The sequence below is a fragment of the Scardinius erythrophthalmus genome, assembly GCF_964197995.2.
Source record: "Scardinius erythrophthalmus genome assembly, chromosome: 3".
NCBI classification, from domain to species: Eukaryota; Metazoa; Chordata; class Actinopteri; order Cypriniformes; family Leuciscidae; genus Scardinius; species Scardinius erythrophthalmus.
The window spans coordinates 1892907-1914067 of record NC_138223.1 but is presented as its reverse complement, the minus strand read 5'-3'; the positions used below and the strand labels follow the sequence as shown (position 1 = coordinate 1914067).

Sequence of the window (21161 nt, the reverse complement as noted above, 5' to 3'; positions counted from 1 at the left end):
GTTTAAGTTAATTATTTTTAATTTGATTAATAAGCATTAGGGACAAATTCTAATTCAGTTCTATAGGATAATCTTTCATTTATACATACCAGAGCAGAAAGTGTGCTTCAGGTTATTGTTAGCACACCTGCTTTAGTTAATTATCATCATTATTTTCAGCTGTTAATTAGTTATTGTTTGCATCTGTTCTGCATCCTATTTAAAGGCATATTTGTTTGATTTCTGTCGGACAGAAAAATGTTAGTGTTTTTTGTTCATACAGTGGACGTCAATTTGGTCTAAAACTGTTTGTTCTTAAAAATGTTATTTTTATATATTATAGGATATTATAGTTTGTGTTCCAGGGAAGAAGGAAGGTCAAACGGGTTTGGAACGACATTGGATTTTTAAATGATGACATCGAATGAATGATCGCTATCTTTAAGACACGTGATCCAGGTCTCAATTGATTATTATTAAAGGGGTGGTAAAATGACCTTTTCACAAGATGTAAAATAAGTCTCTGATGTCCCCAGAGTGTGTGTGTGAAGTTTTAGCTCAAAATACCCCACAGATATTTTTATATCGCATGTTAAAATTGTCACTTTTTGAGGGTGAGCAAAAACGCACCGTTTTTGTGTCTGTCCCATTAAATGCAAATGAGCTGCTGCTCCCGGTGCAGGGGGCGGAGCTTCAAGAGCTTTTGTCCTTTTACCTCACACACACATGCACTGAAAATTTCAAAAACTTTTAGCCTTTTATGTTCAAACCGGAGTCAGACATGAACCGGAGGAATGTGGTGTAGTCTCTACCAGCCGTTTGTTGTAGTCCTTAAAAAGCGATTTCTGTAAAAGCAAATATCTCCCTTTGCTCTGAACTTTGAGTGTTGTAACTTTGCAGATGTTGTTTATGATCAAACAGCAACATTACACACTATCTAAAGTTAGAAAAGTGTAATCATAATCAACCACCCCTTTAATTAGATTAATAAGCATTAATGAGTAATATTCTAATTCAGTTCTATAGAATTCAGTGCAATAAACATAAATAAAACAAATATAATTTTCATATAAATATACACTTCAGTACACCCGTAATAATGATGGAAAATATAACAATTACAATCTGATAGATTTGTGAAGTTAATGTTAGTGCACACTGTTATAATTATCATCATTATTTTCAGCTGTTAATTAGTTATAGTTTGCATCTGTTCCTCGTCCTATTTAAAGGCATAGTTAAGCCAGAAATTAACATTCTGTCATCATTTTGCTGATTCGATTCATGGCTTTTTCTTCTTTGAATCACAAAAGGAGATGTTTAGCAGATGTTCTCTTTCATTTGCACTGAATAATGACTCTGTAAATTTTGACAGAATCTTAATTTTCGGCTCTGGATTGTGTTTGAGTCCAGACTCGTGTCCCGACTGCTTCGGTTAGCTTGTTAAATCTAATTGCGTGTTCCTTTGTTTTGCCTGATCGCCCTGCATCCACTTCCCTTAATTGTGGCCTTGTTATTGAGATTGAATTGTTCGGTACATGAATCTTCATTACTGTAGTTACTTTTCTTTTGTCTCTGCACTTTCTGTGGCTTAAACTCAGAAACTCTTCTGTGTGTCTTGGTTTAACTAACAAACAAAGATGTAAACAGTAGCTAGAGAACTAGAACTTTTTTTAAATTAATAATTTTATTCAGCTAGAGTGCATTAAAAATATAACATTATTTCTATTTCAATGTTTTTTCTTTTGAACTTTCTATTCATCAAAGAATCCTGAAACATAATATGCATCACGGTTTCCACAAAAATATTAAACTGTTTTCAACATTGATAATAATGTTTCTTGAGCATCAAATCATCATATTAGAATGGTTTCTGAAGGAAATAAAATAAATAAAATAAAATAAATTAAATACGTGTTGTTAACATGACATAAAATTGCTCACATTAAGATAGATTGCTCAAATTATAGTTGTTTAAACCATAAAATTGCTCACATTAAGTTGTTTGTTTTTTCCTAAAGAGTCTTTATGCAGTCATGTAGTCATGGACATTACCTTACTACAAATTAATTTCTACACAAATGGGATGTAAGTGAGGAAACGTTATTTTATAGACTGTATTGAGTTAAATCAATTTAAAGAGGACCTTTTATTCTTTTATCATCTGTCTTTAGTGTGTAAAGTTGCTTCTGAACTCCCTGAAACGCCTCCATTGTATTCTTGAGTTTCTCCTGGGAACGAACACGTCACAATATTAATAATTTAAATAATTAATGCGCAGAATAAAGGGGCGGGGCCTGGTTGAGTTAGTTAGTAGTGTGTTAAACTGGCAGTTATGGAAAGGGGCGGGACATTTCCCAAACACACTCGAAGCACTCGACCAATCACAACACACAGATCCAGCCGACCAATCAGAGCACAGTGTGCTTTTCAGAAGGAGGGGCTTCATAGAGACAGGAAGTAAACAGAGCGTTACTGACAGACTGGGAAGAGAGGAGCCGCAACAATGGAGAATATGAGGAAAATAATCAACATTCAAGTTCTAGTAGAGGCTAAAACAACATCAAGACTTTGTAAAAGGGCAGAATAGGTCCGATTTCATATCTGTTGTTATTTCAGCTACAGTTAATCATCTAATCAACCGATGTTTTCTCTCCTCAGGAAGGGTCACGTGATCGAGCGTTCGGAGCAGTATGTGTTGAGCACTATGGATGGGGGCAAAAGCACGCTGACCGTTAAAAACATCGGTCAAGGGGACGGAGGACCGTACATCTGTCGCGCCACAAACAAGGCCGGGAGCTCGGAGAGTCAGCTGATCCTCAAAGTGTTCGGTGAGGGAATATTCATCTTCATTGATTAGTGTTTTTTTGTTGTGTTCTCTCAGGCTACATCTACATTAATCAACACTATCTCACAACCAATTCGTACGAATTAGTAAAAGGTGGCTAATTCGTACAAATTCGTACGACCTTACTCGTACGAATTTGTATGATTTGTCTGAACCCCAGTGACGGTTAGGTTTTGGGGCGGGGTCAGGGGTAGGTCATTCGTACATATTCATACGAATTGGGCAACTCGTAAAATATGTACAGTTTAGCAAAAATCGTACAAATTCGTACGAGTAAGGTTGTATGAATTCGTAAGAATTAGCCACCTCGTAAAATACGTACGAATTGCCGAGAGATTGGGTTGATTAATCCGGATACATTTGAAAACGGTGGTTTCGTTTAAAAACACTCTCCGTCCACAGTGGCGTTTTCAGGCGTTTTCCGACATTTCAATGTGGATGAGAAACTTCCTTACCATGCGTAAAACCTCACAGAAGATTACAGAGATGATACAGATGGAAAAAAATAAATAATAAAGTTATTGCGCAATTCTTCTGACAGGATAATTTTATTAAGCAAAAGATCTCAGTATTCACTGATGCGATCACTCACCATTATATGTTTGGTGTAAAACGTCGATGGCGACTACTCTCATGTTTTACCGCAGGACAGCAAATGCGATGTGACTGTGATGTGAAGAGTGAGCAAAGTAACATATTTTAGCAACAGTGTGAAAGTGAACAGCACATAACAGGCACAATACCAGTATAGACATGAATATCTTTTGGTACAATATGCGTCACATGACTAAACTTACGTCATCGTTTTTAAAGGCGTTTTCAAATTCATCCATTTTGGAGAGCTTTTCAAAAAGGTTTGTTTTCATTAATAAAAACGCAGTCTCAGTGTCGACGGAAGGACAAAACGGAGAGAAAAAGACGCGCTTTCAAACGAAAATGTTACCCGTTAAGGGTCCATTATCCTTCAAATTGCGCGAATTGAAAATACGCCCAATGGAAACGCGTCAATTTTGCAAAAACTCCCATTTATCGCAAAAAAGTTTTTACGCTCGCATGAGGTGCTTTTCAGGCAGTTCGAAAAAGGAATATTTCGCAAAACTGTTTTGTGATGAGAGGAGTGACCTACGTCTCCTTCCATTAATAATAATAATGTCTAGTGTAGTGGCTGCGATATATATAAACCTACCAACATCCGTTGCCATGATTTTTGTAATGACTTATCGCGAGAGGAAAAAATTACGTTTTAGTCGCATAACATCGGTTAATGGAAACACTGTCATTTCGCAATAGTTTTTTTTATTGATATTAAGAAAAAAATCTCAAAAGTTTTGCGTAAATCTGTAATGGAAATGCCCCTAATTTCGCAAAAACTCCCATTTATCGCAAAAAGAGTTTTTACACTCGCAAGGGGAGATTTTCAGGCAAATTTTGAAAAAAAAAATATTTCGCAAAACTGCAATGTAAACAGGTTTTGCGCATTTACAGTCACCTGATGTAGATGACGCGGTGTGTTTGGACAGAATACGAGACAGAGTTCTTTATTAAACTCATAAAAGACAAAAGAATTACAGGAATAATGGATTCTAAACCTCAAATAAATGCCACAATCAAGACCTCGAAGCAGAAATGAGGGAGAAACACCCAGAAACTCCTCATATGAGCCGCTCACAGTATAAGAGTCTTTCCTCACCATTAATGCTGGATAACACACATACGTCTCCTTCCATTAATAATAACGGCTAGTGCGGCGGCTGGGATATACGTAAACCTACTAACATCCGTCGCCATCCGTCTACATCCGCTGTAATAGTTTTTTTTCACATTTAGAAAAAATCGCAAATGTTTTGCGCAAATCTGTAATGGATCTGCGCCTATTGTGACAGAGGAAGTCTTTACTCGAGGCAGAGTCTTCTTTTCTTTTTCCATTCAGTTGCTTTCCACTCAAACTCTCTTGAAGAAACTGAAGCAATTCGCCACAAACATGAGGCCGGCAGCGCAGTAAACGCACCGCCATTTCAAACAGAGAAATGAAAGACTGTTCAATTATCGTGGAGGAACTCCAGCAGGTTCTTTTATAGGATCCAGATTCAATTCATCTTTTCCTGAAGCTGCTGTGCATATTCAGAAACTGATTATTTTGATTGGACCTCCAGTGTTTTGCATGGAAATGTATGGAGATTTATTCTCCTCCATCAAGATCCAAGAGCCGGAGACGCTCGTTCTTCGGAGAGCACATTTATATTGTGCTCTTATTGGGTGGGAGTTTTGTTGTGCCGAACGTGGAGCGCCAACACAGTTGTGACTTTGTAACGTTTGTAGAGCTTGACATTCACTCGCGAGGGAGACAGACGACAGAGAAAACAAACCATCTAAACTGAAACAGACGTCACACACTGTGTAATATCAATATCAAAATATAGATAAAGCAAATATTGACCATCTGTTGACAGAAATTCATCAATGAATATTAAAATATTTATACATATTTATTTTTCCATATTTCTAAATATTTAGGGAACACTCTGATCATCAATAATTGAGAAAATAAAAATATAGATAAAGCAAATATTGACCATCTGTTGACAGAAATTCATCAATGAATATTGAAATATTTATGCATATTTATTTTGACATATTTCTAAATATTTAGGGAACACTCTGATCATCAATAATTGAGAAAATAAAAAAAATAGATAAAGCAAATATTGACCATCTGTTGACAGAAATTCATCAATACAGTTTATGAATATTGAAATATTTATACATATTTATTTTTAAATATTTAGGGAACACTCTGATCATCAATAACTGAGAAAATAAAAATATAGATAAAGCAAATATTGACATTTGTTGACAGAAATTCAGCAATACAGATTATAAATATTAAAATATATTAAATTATACGATATAGTTTATAATTAATAAATATAATATTATGTGAAATATAAATATATCAGTTTATTTAATTGGATAAATAAATGTTTTTTATGTTTATTAGTGTTTATTTATCATTAATTGTCAAAAGTTAGTTTTCAGACCCCGAATATTTTTTGTTCATATTTAAATATGATTATTTTTAATTATATTTCTAGCTCTTCTATTGACTGTATATTGAAATTGAAACCAAGTCAAGTGTGGAGTGAGTAGAGTTCACAAGAAAACGTCTAGTTTAACCCTGACTTCTGCTCTTCTCAAAGACAAAGATAAGAACGGGTTTCGTGAAGCTTTTAACGCAACACGAGTGTTTTCTGCTGACCTCGTGTGTGTTTACAGTGTGTCGTGTGTGTGTCGTCTGTAGGCCGTGTCCGTGTTGAGAAGAGCATCAGTTCACAGTTTACAGACACTGAACAGAGTTTCACAGATATTCATTTTTCTGAGCAATAGAGAGATTGAGTGCTGCGGAAAATACATAATTCATCACAACATATGGAAAGTGCTCTCTGAGTAGAACATGACCAGATTTAGGTTGTTTTGCAAGCAATGGGTCAAATAAGGACAAAAATAATAATAATTCAACATTCAGAGAACATTCAACAGTTTTCATAACTCTTAACCTTTTGTTAACTGGGATAATGTGTTCATTTATGCTAGTTAATTTTTACAGGAATACCAGCTTATTTTTCACCTCATGCATGGGTTAATATTTCCAGATTAACTTTATTAATTTTCTAAAATACACTACACAGTCACTTTTACACAATATGTGTTTTATTTTGAAAGAAGACCATTCTACAGCATATTTTATACAGGTTTTATTCATGCATGCAGTATTACCCACATTTTAGAAATAACCATTTTTAAAATGTAAAAGTATTGTTTTGTTTCGAGTGAAATCAACTGTTATCCACTGAAATGGTGCTGGATCTTGTTGCCACTTTTGGAGAGTTTTCATCAGCAATACAACATTGACACTTCCTGAAGTGTTTCCACAGTATGTGTGTGTGTGTGTGTGTGTGTGTGTGTGTGTGTGTGTGTGTGTGTGTGTGTGTGTGTGTGTGTGTGTGTGTGTGTGTGTGTATGTGTGTGTGTATGTGTGTGTCTTTTCATGTGTGTGTGAGTGTGTGTTTGCATGTGTGCTTGTGTATGTATGCGCGTGTGTGTGTATGTGTGTGTGTGTGTGTGTGTGTGTGTGTGTGTGTGTGTGTGTGTGTGTGTGTGTGTGTGTGTGTGTGTGTGTGTGTGTGTGTGTGTGTGTGCGTGTGTTTGCGTGTGTGCGCGTGCGTGCTTGTGTGTGTGTGTGTGTGTGTGTGTTTGCGTGTGTGCATGTGTGTGCTTGTGCGTGCGTGTGTGCGTGTGTGTGTGTGTGTGTGTGTGTGTGTGTGTGTGTATCTCAAACTCTCTCTTCACAGCCTCTGGGTGTTTCGGCTGTGTCTCCCGCTACAAATAACTCTTGATCTGTGCAGACGTTGTTCAAAGGCCCTCAGTGTGAAGAGCTGTTTCTGTTGCGTTTCATTCATTCCAGCACAGATTTATTCAGCGGCGCTGTGTGTGATTCTCTCCAGCGCAGGAGCGGCTGTTATACATGAAACTCACGGTGGGGATGTTTGCCCTCGATTCCTGCGCTGTTTAGGGGAAACCTGAGGAAGACACATAGAGCAGCTTATCTACAGGACACACACACACACACTGTCACACACTGTCACACACACACACACACACACCGTCTCACACACACACACACACACTCACTGTCTCACACACCCACTGTCGCACGCACCCACACACACACACACACACACACACACTGTCTCACACACACACACACACTCACTGTCGCACACACACACACACACACACACACACACACACACACACTACTTCTAACAGGGTTTATCGTGAGTTCAGCATAAACAAGCCGTCACTGAAGTGAACATCGCACCAGCAGAACAAGCACTTACAGGAAAGACATTCAGAGGAAATAAATGTTCCATGAGAAGTATTTTTATACGGATGAAGAATCTCCAGGTCACATTTCACCCAAAAAGAAAAATTGTTTATTATTATAAATAATTTCTGTGATCATAACATTTACACGTGTGGCAGACGCTTCTATCCAAAGTGACTTTCAAGGTTTAACATTTAACACTAAATAATTTAGCAGATGCTTCTATCAAAAGCGTCTTACAAATGAGGAGAACAATAGAAGCAGTGAAACTCACAATAGGACAATAATATGTAAGTGCTGTGACCCTTCCCAGTTTAGTCTAATGCAGTATATGTATTTTTTATTATTATTATGTTTTTTTTTAAACCGATATAGAGTAGAAGAGAAGAGAAAAGAAAGTGTTAGTATTAATGGATCAGTGCCTTGAATTGGATGCGAACGGCAACTGGCAACCAGTGCAATTTTGTAGTAAGAGGAGTGACTTGCGCGTCTCTTCGGCTCGATAAAGACTCTCTCGCTGCAGCGTCTGGATCAGTTGCAGAGGTCTGACTGATGCTGGAAGGAGAGAGCATTACAATAGTCCAGTCTGGAAAGAACAAGCGCTTGAACTTGAGTTGTGTAGCTCCTATAGGAAGGGCCCGATCCTGCTAATGTTGTATAAGGCAAATCAGCAGAACTGGGCAGTTCTAGCAATGTAGTCTGTGAAGTTCAATTGATCATCAATCTCATTCCTGACTGACCGTGATGGAGTTATGGATGACGAACCTACAGCTGAATGGAGAAGTTGTGGTGAAGTGTTGGGTTGGCTAAGACCACGAGCAGTAATGTCTGCGCAAGGTTGAGTTGAAGGTCTTGGTCCTTTGCTCACTGTTTTGCTATTATTCTCGTGCACTGAGTCGTTCACTAAACTGAGCAGCCAATCAGAGGTCCCTCTTTCACGACGGTGCAACGGTGCGGAACACAGCGGAAAAACTATGTCGGCCGACGCTCAGAAACGGCCCAATGTTGCCCGACAGTCGATTGTCGGCTCGGTGTGACCCAGGCTGTAAATGACTGTTAGGCAGGCTGAGATTTGAGCCGTCAGATCCTCTGGTTGGAATGAGAGGTAGAGTTGTGTGTCGTCAGCAGGGAGAAACCATGTTTCTGAATGACAGATCTAGTGATGACATGTAGATGGAGAAGAGAAGCGGTCCCAGCACTGAGCCCTGAGGCACTCCAGTAGCTAGATGATAACAGTGATGGGATAAACCATGTTTCTGAATAACAGATCCTAGTGATGACATGTAGATGGAGAAGAGAAGCGGTCCCAGCATTGAGCCCTGAGGCACTCCAGTAGCTAGATGATAACAGTGATGGGATAAACCATGTTTCTGAATGACAGATCTAGTGATGACATGTAGATGGAGAAGAGAAGCGGTCCCAGCACTGAGCCCTGAGGCACTCCAGTAGCTAGATGATCACAGTGATGGGATAAACCATGTTTCTGAATAACAGATCCTAGTGATGACATGTAGATGGAGAAGAGAAGCGGTCCCAGCATTGAGCCCTGAGGCACTCCAGTAGCTAGATGATAACAGTGATGGGATAAACCATGTTTCTGAATAACAGATCCTATTGATGACATGTAGATGGAGAAGAGAAGCGGTCCCAGCATTGAGCCCTGAGGCACTCCAGTAGCTAGATGATAGCAGTGATGGGATAAACCATGTTTCTGAATAACAGATCCTAGTGATGACATGTAGATGGAGAAGAGAAGCGGTCCCAGCATTGAGCCCTGAGGCACTCCAGTAGCTAGATGATAACAGTGATGGGAGAAACCATGTTTCTGAATGACAGACACTAGTCATGACATGTAGATAGAGAAGAGAAGCGGTCCCAGCACTGAGCCCTGAGGCACTCCAGTAGCTAGATGATAACAGTGATGGGATAAACCATGTTTCTGAATGACAGACACTAGTGATGACATGTAGATGGAGAAGAGAAGCGGTCCCAGCACTGAGCCTTGAGGCACTCCAGTAGCTAGATGATAACAGTGATGGGATAAACCATGTTTCTGAATGACAGACACTAGTCATGACATGTAGATGGAGAAGAGAAGCGGTCCCAGCACTGAGCCCTGAGGCACTCCAGTAGCTAGATGATAACAGTGATGGGAGAAACCATGTTTCTGAATGACGGATCCTAGTGATGACATGTAGATGGAGAAGAGAAGCGGTCCCAGCACTGAGCCCTGAGGCACTCCAGTAGCTAGATGATAACAGTGATGGGATAAACCATGTTTCTGAATGACAGACACTAGTGATGACATGTAGATGGAGAAGAGAAGCGGTCCCAGCACTGAGCCCTGAGGCACTCCAGTAGCTAGATGATAACAGTGATGGGATAAACCATGTTTCTGAATGACAGACACTAGTGATGACATGTAGATGGAGAAGAGAAGCGGTCCCAGCACTGAGCCCTGAGGCACTCCAGTAGCTAGATGATAACAGTGATGGGAGAAACCATGTTTCTGAATGACGGATCCTAGTGATGACATGTAGATGGAGAAGAGAAGCGGTCCCAGCACTGAGCCCTGAGGCACTCCAGTAGCTAGATGATAACAGTGATGGGATAAACCATGTTTCTGAATGACAGACACTAGTCATGACATGTAGATAGAGAAGAGAAGCGGTCCCAGCACTGAGCCCTGAGGCACTCCAGTAGCTAGATGGTGCGACATTAAGAACATTTGTGCCATCAAATATCTGTTTTATGTTCAGTTTTTTTTTTAATTGTCATTATTCAAAGATTAATGTGAGATTTGCATTAATACAGTAATTCTTCACTGAATTTCAAAATTAAAATGACAGTAGTAGACAGGCACAGATACATTTACAGTAGGAACAAATTTAGTTTCTACCGAACTAGAAAAAAGGAGACGTGAAAAAAATGAATAGTAAAAAATGATTAATTCGTATATGTATATTAGTGCTGTCAAATGGATTAAGCATAAAAGTTGATATGTATGTATATATATGAATGTCAGTGTATTCACTGTCAATGTATTTATTGCATGCTTAGTTGTGCTGAAAATAATCTCACAATGCAAAAAAACAACAATATTTTCTTCATGTATGATTCTTATTTTGTTCTCTTCTTTATTTTCTAAATGAGAAGGAGAATCAGTTTAAGGCTGTAAGTGTGATGTCCTCTGTCACTCTAAACATTGTGTTTAGTGCAAATTAAGATGTGCTGTAATTCAGAACAATTACTGTCTAAAATAAACTGGGAGAGCAGTGACGTCTGCTGTTCGCTGAAACTTCCTTCTGTCTGTGTGTGTGTGTGTGTGTGTGTGTGTGTGTGTGTGTGTGTGTGTGTGTGTGTGTGTGTGTGTGTGTGTGTGTGTGTGTGTGTGTGTGTGTGTGTGTGTGTGTGTGTTCAGTCCAGCCTCACATCACTCAGCTGAGGAACGTGACGGCTGTGGAGGGAAGCGCTGCGATGATCTCCTGTACGGCTGAAGGAGAACCGTTGCCCGAGATCTCCTGGAGGAGAGCCAGTGATGGACAGACCTTCACAGACGGAGATAAGGTGAAGAACACACACACACACACACACACACACACACAAACCTTGAAGCTCAATGAAAGCAGATCTGTCTCATTGATAATTCACGTAAAAAACACAATGCACACATGCGTAGCCAATTTCACATGTATGAAACCAAATTCACGTGCACAAAAAATATATATTAATGTGAAAATGCTCTCCCTCCTTTGGTGGATCTGGATATCCTAGGTATGACCAAAAGCCTCGAATTTAGTGATCTTAAAGAGCGCGATGGATTATAGGGCGATAGAAGATCCGTTAAATAGACTGGAGCTAAGCCGTTTAGGGCTTTATAAGTCAGTAGCAATACCTTGTAGTTAATACAGGACTTTATAGGTAACCAATGTAGTGATGATAAAATCGGTGTTATATGATCATATTTTCTTAAACTAGTAAGAACTCTCACGGTGGCATTTTGGACTAACTGTAGCTTGTTTATTGAGGATGCAGGACAACCAGCTAATAAAGCATTACAGTAATCTAGTCTCGAGGTCATGAATGCATGAACTAACTTTTCTGCAGCAGAAACTGATAGCATGTTACGTAGCTTAGCAATGTTTCTAAGGTGGAAAAAGGCTGTTCTTGTAACATATGAAATATGATTTTCAAAAGACAGGTTGCAGTCTAGTATAACACCCAGGTCTTTTACTGTAGAGGATAAAGTAACAGGTCATCCTACTAGGTTAAAGTTGTATTGTGAGAGGTTTTGTGGGCGGTTTTTTGAACCGATAAGTAGTACCTCTGTCTTGTCTGGATTTAATAAAAGAAAATTACGCTTCATCCAATCTTTTATATCTTTAACACACTCTGTCAGTTTGGATAATTTAGCGTTTTCATCCGGCCGTGATGAAATATATAGTTGAGTGTCATCAGCATAACAATGGAAACTAATTCCATGTTTCCAAGTGGCATCATATATATTGAGAATAATAGAGGGCCTAACACAGATCCCTGCGGCACTCCATAGTTTACTGGAGTTATGATCGATTTTTCTCCATTTAAATAGACAAAATGGTAGCGGTCAGATAAGTATGATCTGAACCAGCTTAATGCTTGTCCTTGAACACCAGTATAATTTTGTAGTCGATCTAACAGTATTGTGTGATCTATAGTATCAAACGCAGCACTAAGATCTAGTAAAACTAGTATTGAGATAGAGCCTTGGTCAGAAGCCTTCCAAAAACCTTCCAATGTTTAAATTGTACGAGTTTTATACAAATCCAAGGTGATTCACTCGCAAATGACGATTTGCACTTTCACATTCAAGGATAAACTTGTGAATTTTAAACTTTCGAAAGTGTTTGTGCACAGTTATATCTACGAATTGTGTTTTGCACTTGTGAACTGTGTTTTATAAAAAAATTTTTTTTTTGCGCACGTGAATTTTTTTTTATTTTTTTTTGTGCATGTGAAATTGGCAAGGCATGTGTGCATCATGTTTTTTTGCGTGAATTATTAATGAGACTGTTCTGGCTCCATAAAGTTCTGTCTTCGGGAAAGCGTTTCAGAATTCCCTGTCTCTTTAAATCTCAGTTCTGGAGTCGCTGCTCAGTGGAGGTGACAGTGATCATGAAGCTCCTCCTGTTTATAATCATTAGCACAGGTCATATTTCTGATGATTTCATCATTACAGGACTCAGGTAGATGACAGCTCCTCAAAGTGTTCAGCGTTGTGGAGATAATCACGAGTGTTCAGTCGAGAGTGTGTGGAGATAATCACGGGTGTTCAGCCGAGTGTGTGTGCAGATAATCACGGGTGTTCAGCTGAGTGTGTGTCAGCCACGCCTCCCGCTTCCACTCGTTTCCCTCCAACAGAACAACATCCTGTTCAGAAGCTGCTGACACACTGTACACACACTCTATCTGTCTGTCCGCTGACGGACACACACTGTACACACACTCTATCTGTCTGTCCGCTGACGGACACACACTGTACACACACTCTATCTGTCTGTCTGTCTGCTGATGAACACACACTGTACACACACTGTATCTGTCTGTCTGTCCAGAAAACTAGACTGAATTCTATTCAGTATAGAATCCAGTGTGCAACAGTTTGGCCTTCAGAGCATACAGAGTATCTATCTATCTATCTATCTATCTATCTATCTATCTATCTATCTATCTATCTATCTATCTATCTATCTATCTATCTATCTATCTATCTATCTATCTATCTATCTATCTATCTATCTATCTATCTATCTATCTCTGTCTGTCTGTCTGTCTGTCTGTCTGTCTGTCTGTCTCTGTCTGTCTCTCTGTTGGTCTATCTATCTATCTATCTATCTATCTATCTATCTATCTATCTATCTATCTATCTATCTCTGTCTGTCTGTCTGTCTGTCTGTCTGTCTCTATCTGTCTGTCTGTCTGTCTGTCTGTCTGTCTGTCTATCTGTCTGTCTGTCTGTCTGTCTGTCTGTCTGTCTGTCTGTCTGTCTATCTATCTATCTATCTGTCTGTCTGTCTGTCTGTCTGTCTATCTATCTATCTATCTATCTGTCTGTCTATCTATCTATCTCCTCTGTCGTCCTCTGCTCTGTTCTCTGTGTGCTGTGGTTGTCGTATCTCACTGAGACTTCAGTCGCATATCAAACAGTTAGGAAGCATCTGCCCAAGGCGAGATGGTGTTAGACACACACACACACACACACACACACACACACACACACACACACACACACACACACAGAGAGAGAGAGACAGAGAGAGAGAGAGAGTCTGCGGTTTTTACTCACTGATCAGTTTCTTGGATCTGCTTACAGGCCAGCTCTCCAAAATAATTAGTATTTGGAGGTCATGACACCACAGAATGAGAAATATGGTTCTGGCAACTGCTTTTATTAGTTGTTTATTAGAATCATTCAGTCGGAAAGGTGGTTTTTCACGATGCATTGTTGTTTTCAAGCAGGCAGAGCTTCTGTAGTTTATATTCATGTGCTTGTGTTCACGGGCATCATTGGTTGAGTATATATGTGTATTAAAGATTTATTATGGTTGAAATACATACTGTGGTGTTTACTAAGTCACTAGTAGTAGTGCTCATAGCAACACCTACTGAACCACATCTTAGAAACTAGCAATGTATCAAAACCCTCTCATTACACCGCAGAAACCTTATACCACAAACACCCTAGCAACCACATAGCAACACAATGAAGTTCACTCATAACACCCTAGCAACTGCATAGCAACTGCAAACAACACTCTAGCACAGGCAATCTCCACTCATAGATTTTGCAGTAAATGTGAGCATGTGATTGTGTTTTCATCATGTTCTCCAGGCGTGGAAACACCAGGAGCATGTGCGTCAGCTCTCGCTGTCCGTGTAGAAATGAATCTCATGCATTAGTGTGATGGAGGGGAAGCCTTCGGGTCTCGGTTCTGCTAGCGTACAATAACGGCCCCTGTCAAATAAAACGCACATTCGCTCCAGGACTGTCATGTGCTGCGCTCTAGACTCCGAGGCATCAAGCGGAGGGTGGACACATATCGATTTTTCAGGGAAGGCGAAGAACACTGATCATTAAAGTGGGCGTTGGGGGACGAGCTCCATCGAATCCCCTTATATTCACAGTCCCCTATCTCACCGCAAGCACAGATAGTGTGACCACATTACAGCTGTACACATTACAGCTGACCAACTCAATATTAGTTCGCTGTTTTCCTCTGATTTCTGATATGATTCTGTCAGGGTTATTCCAGTTCACTTAAACTAAAACTAGGGACGCACCGATGTATCGACCAATAATCGGGCAAAAGCAATTATGTTCACTATCCTCCGATTGTTTAAAAACAGATAATAATCAGGGCCGATTATATCCTGTCAATAAAAAGGGGTCGGAAACACATGTTCAGACTGCAACTCATACTGTGTGTGAATAACATCTCTCTTGTGTTGAATTTAGGGCGAGTTAACATGACAATAACACATTAACAGTTATATTTGACTATTTGACCCTATGAATCACCCATAGTTCAGGGTTGCAGGTCTGCAGTTTTTCGCTACACCGAACATTATTTGTAGCGCGTCTCCCAGCATAACTTTGACCATGTTTATTGATACTTAAAGTCCCCCTTAAAACTCATATTTGATCACCAAAATGACATCCTTGAAAAAAAAATATTCATGCCTCAAATTAGCTTGAATATAACTCGACACCCTTGCCTCATTTAGTATGCGTGGATATATGAATATGCAAATGAGCCCCGCCTCCACTCACTCACTCAGCTCAGAGATCCACTGGTTGACGATCACACGTTGATCTGATTGGTTACAAGGTAGTTTGTGACGTCAGAAACACCAGCGATTTCAAAGCGTGTTTTTGAGACTGTCTTTGGTTCACTGCAGTTTTAAGGAGGAAATACTCAGCAATTATGTTGACATATAAATTTGCACTTGGTTTGTCTTGAAGCATATTAAAAACACCACATAGACACATAAACTACATTAAAAACTTGATTTTCACCACAGGGGGACTTCAATATCTAGAGTTGCCCCAGCAGGAATAAATAAAGATTAAAAAGGGCCCTAAAACAGAGCTCAGATAACAGCTTTTAGCTGACATTGAATGAGAGAGACTCTGAGGCATTCAGGACTGGTACGCATACATTTTCAAAAACTTCTAAGCTCAGACTTTATCTACCAGTCATGAATTTTACATCAACCTGTATTCATCAATTCACTTATAAAAATTATTATTATAGCTCTTTCCTTTAAAAGGATTCCTTTAAGACTTCAATCTTTTAACCTGGTTTTTATCTCTTGCTCTTTCTCAGACGAAAACTGTAATATCCTCATATTAAACACTGATCTACTTTCAAACCCACATTAACACCAGAAATTTCTGTCACTTTCACATATTCTCACCTTCTGAGTGGCCATTTACATCTTAGCTAATTTGGTTTTATCATCAACTTAACGGATTACAAAACAAGTATGTATTTATTCTCTGGAAGCCGGGCTAAATAATCAAGCACTGTTGCTGTATTCCTAGCATGGACTAGACCCGCAGTCACTACTCAGATCCTAAATACAGACATTGTCTATAATCATAAATACCAGGATATACTGTATGCACTATTTTTTTTTTTTTTTTTTTTACTATAATTTCCAATTCATTTTATAATAAACAAAGGTGGATGGTAATCCATTATTTTCACTACCGTTCAAAACACAATGGTTGTCAATACTAAAACTAAACAAAAATATAATTAAGACCCATAATAATCAATCTAAGCCCTCTGCTGAATTCATCCTTCAGTTTACAGTCACATAGCATGTACCATCTTAACTATAACATCGTATACCTTTTTTTTCCTTTCAAAAATAGAAATAAAATCAAACATTCACATCACTATTTCAATCATTATTTTACCACTAAAATATAGAATTGTTCCCCATTCTGCTTAATAAAACTTTTGTTAATTCCTTATCTTTATATCACGTTAATCCCTGTTAATCATACTCAGTGCATTATTATTTTTTATCTGATAATTATAGCTTTCCCGTAGCTCTAACAGTAGAGCGCTGGCGCTTGCAACGCCAAGGTCATGGGTTCGATTCCCAGGGAAAGCAAGAACTGATAAGAATGTAAATGTGTTCCTTGAAATGCAATGCAAGTTGCTTTGGATAAAAGTGTCTGCCAAATGCATAAATGTAAATGGCAAAATGGCAAAAACACACAACTAAATTGCTAAAACTAAACTAAAATTGTAAAAAATGGATAAGTTTCACTAATGTGGATTGATTTGTTCGTGTTGGTTTAGAGTCAGGACGGCCGTGTGGAAGTGCGTGGACGGCACGGGAAATCCATGTTGACCATCAGCGGCGTCCGACTCTCAGACTGGGGTCGGTTCGACTGTGAAGCTCTCAGCAGGATCGGAGGTCATCAGAAGAGCATGTTCTTGGATATCGAGTGTAAGATGCACAAAAAACTTTTTCACCAAGCATTGTTGTTTTTATGCAGAGATGTTTGTGCAAGCTTCTCTATATGTGCGTTTCAGAATACAAAATACATGCTTTGGTGTCAATCATCACTAGAAGTATTTCATAGCAAACACCTACTGTACAACATCCTAGCAACCACATAGCAACACAAAAAAGTGACTATTGAGCCAAAGTTGCACCAACTTCATAAAAAAATACTAGAGAAGCAACTTTGTAGCCTTTCCTCGCTTAATTCATTATTTTACCCCACTTGAAATGAATGATTCTGAGTATCCTACACAAAAGGAGAAACGGCCCTCAGTGGGGCTAATTACGGAAGGAATTGTTCCCGAGTAATTAATTCCTCATATTCGTATTAATTTCCAGGTCCGTCTCATGAAATGCCAAACCTTGGGGTCACTCGTTGTCAAGCGTGACCTTTGTAGATATCTGTTTTTATTGCTTCAAATTCATTTGTCCCTGTTTCGTGCATTAGGCTAACATTGCACATTAATGCCACTGTGAAACAGCATCTGTCACAATTGGAGAAACGCAGTGAGATGCTAATGAAAGGCCCTGAATGCGAGGCGCTGACCTTGATATCACCGCGCCGCGATGCGTCGTCATGTCATATGCTTAGCGTGGAGGTTCACGGCCAACGGGTGAAAAAAGACGTTCTGAATGAGCATGGCAGGAGCTAGCCAACCGTTACCGGGCTGCTAATGAACTCATTTATTTAGTACCGCCGCTCTTCTCTGCGCGGCTCCTTAGATGGGACAGTGAGCCCAGCATCAATCTCTCTAATGGAAACCTTCTAGTCGGCGTTAAACAGGAATAACGCTGAATGAATGCGGACACCCTCAGCGCTTAAACTGAAACACTGGATCAGTTTTAGGTCTGTGGAAAATGCATTTCATCTTTATGACTTGCATCTGTTTACCGCAAACGCATCTGACGTAATGGAGTGAGACTGTAAAGTCTTTCTTTGTTGCAATCAATATTACTCTTCTTTAAAGGCTGTTTCACACGGTTCACATCAGCATTCCCAAGTGCACTAAAATACATGGAAAGAAATTCAAGGGACAGCGTTGCATGTTCAGGCCAGTGTTATTTTATTCATTGTTATTAATATTTCGTATAATTACAAAATCTTTTATATTAATTAACTAATTAATATATTTGTATTAATATTTCGAATTTTAATTTTTATATTATATATTTGTATTAATATTTTGAATTTTTATTTTTATATTTACCTTTTTATTACTTATTTTATTTATTTTTTAATTAGTTTTAAGATTTTTCATTTTTTTCTTTTATTTGTTTTATTTTATTAATAATTTTATTAATTAATATTTATTTGTTTTAGTAATTTAGTTGTGTGTTTTCGTCATTTTTATTAGTCTTTGTTTTTTTTAAATGTCTATACAGCTTTTTTTCATTTTTATTTCAGTTTTAGTCATTTTAGTCCATCAAATTATTCTAAATGATTTGAGAAATGTGAATGATTAAGGTTTTTATATTTTATTTTATTTTATTTTATTTCACTTATATGAACTTTGTTTTTTTATCGTTTTACTTTTGGTAATAGTTAATCATAGAGATACATTTTATTAATATATTAATATATTAATATATTAATATTTTGAATTAGTATATAATATACATGTATATATGTATATTATACTTTTCATTTCGTGACACAATGCTTGACATGTTATGCTTGTGTTAAAGCCCTGATGGACGACATTTGAGTGAGTCTTTATTTTTACTTTCAAAACAAGCTTCTAATTGTTGGTTTCTAGCTGGTCCAATCTACACCGAAAAAAAGCCTGAAAACCAATCACTCAGAAATTGCTTGTAAATATCACGTACAAGTACAAAGAAACAGCATGTAACATTGAATTAAATGTGACATTTTGAAGTAGAAAAACTGAAATAGTGTTTTATTGATCAGCTGGAGAGTCTAAAAACCTGCCAGTATTGAATCTCTGTTTCTCTTTTTCCAGATGCACCGAAGTTCCAGACTAATCAGACCATCTTCTACTCATGGGAGGGAAACCCGGTGAACATCAGCTGTGACGTGAGGTCCAATCCTCCAGCCACGATGCTGTGGAGACGAGACCGCTTTACCATCTCCAGTCAAGGGACCAGCAACATACGCATTCACACGGCAGAGGGACGATCGCTTCTGGAGGTTCAGTTACATCACACTCATGCACTTTAAAGCTACAATATGTGTTTGTATTTTCGCCGCTAGGGGTTCGCTAACCTCTTACAATAACAAAAGCGTAGGTTGATGACGCATAAGCGGAATTATGGAACTTGCCGTCAAGCTGATGGATCTAATAAGTTTATGGATGAGTGAATACATTGATGTTTTTAACATGACTGTGGAATGAAGCAGAGCTGAGTGCTAATGAGAGACAGATCTCAGCGCCACACGCGAGTCCTGCGGATATAAAGGAATGAGGACATTTCATTCTACTGAACTAACTTACACACAAGAGCTGAATTAATACTCACACAGGGCAGTTTATTAGACGAATGAAACTTATGAGGGAACGCAGCGCTGTTTCACTTGCTCTACACTATCACACTAAACTGCATTTGAGTGTGTTAAAGTTATAATGTTATTCTATGTGTTAGTTTGTCTGTATGAGACTAGCAGTGAGCGAGATCAACATTAGGATAACATACTGATCATATTCTAACATTTCATCATGTTGAGCTTAACATATGATAACATTGATTCGTTTTATGTACATTTGCTCTCCTGTCTAATAAAGCCCATGCAAGAGCGGCGTCTCCGTAAAGTGGAAGTTAGCCGCGGACGCTAGCTCTCGGCATCTCGAAAACGTCACGCTGATATTGATCCTCGTTTTAGTTCTCCTTTTGTCCTAAAGTCTGCTTACCATGGTCCATAATGTTTGAACGAAACAACAACAGCGTGAGCACGCCGCTAGACGTAACGCAGTTGTCCACGTCTGTCGCCATGGTTACTATGGCAGTACGAGCGGAAACCAGGGATAACGCGGATATTACGTCATTGACAGGCGACAAGTGAACATGGACGAGCCATTCTTTAAAATTGTGAATTTCTCTGAATTTATGAATTCTCGGAAACGTTTAGAATAATGTAAGTACATAATTGAAAGAAATATATAACACTGTGCAAGTGGTTTTTGGATATTTTGATACAAACATTTTACATATTGTATCTTTAATACCTGAGCACCGAAGGTGGATCTCTTAGTTTTCTTCTTCTTCTGCTCTTGAGTCTATGACAGCCCATAGAACCACTTGTGGGAAAGTTATGAAATTTGGCAGATGGATAGAAGACAGTCTGAACATTAACCACAGCAATTTTGGAGTCTCTAACTCAATCCCAAATCCCACACCCAATTTTCCCATATAGGACATTTTGGGCAGTGGCCATTTCGAATTTTGACGTAAAATGCTGTATTTTATGAACGCATTGGCGTATCATTACAAAAATTGGCATGTGTCTTTGGCATGATGCCTTGTAGGTGCACAAACGTTTTGGGGCAGCGCCACCTTGTGGTCAAAAATGATAAAAGAAATCATAAAATGCTAATAGCTTTTGTTTAATTTTGCCTATTGTAATGAAACTGATCTTGATAGATTCATTCTACTAGATCTTCTACTAGATTCCTACATTTTCAAGCTCCTCCTAGCATCAAGTTAGACTCAGATCATCTTCAGACCATGCCGGAAAATAGTTATAGATTTCGTGTTGATAGACAAAACTGTTTTCGTTTAACGCATCAATGAATTTGATGCCAAACTGAATGTGATGCTGTATCTCTGCTATGCTTTGTCCCATTGACACCAAAATATGTGCATGTCGTTGTTAGCTCACTCTGACCGATAATTGCTGCTTGCAAAAAGATTATTGGAGTATGTTTTACA

The 21161-nt window shown here is 38.6% G+C and overlaps 1 protein-coding gene across 1 annotated transcript in view; it reads left to right on the top strand.

Moving 5' to 3' along the window:
- LOC308688899 (neural cell adhesion molecule 2) overlaps positions 1-21161 on the top strand; it is a gene marked incomplete at its 5' end in the record, with an annotated part of 126430 nt that overhangs the window by 63376 nt on the left and 41893 nt on the right. The window contains 4 exons of the mRNA XM_081362336.1: positions 2641-2810; positions 11134-11279; positions 17069-17219; positions 19238-19425. Of these exons, the coding sequence (XP_081218462.1) occupies positions 2641-2810; positions 11134-11279; positions 17069-17219; positions 19238-19425 (655 nt within the window). The remainder of the gene's footprint in view (positions 1-2640; positions 2811-11133; positions 11280-17068; positions 17220-19237; positions 19426-21161) is intronic.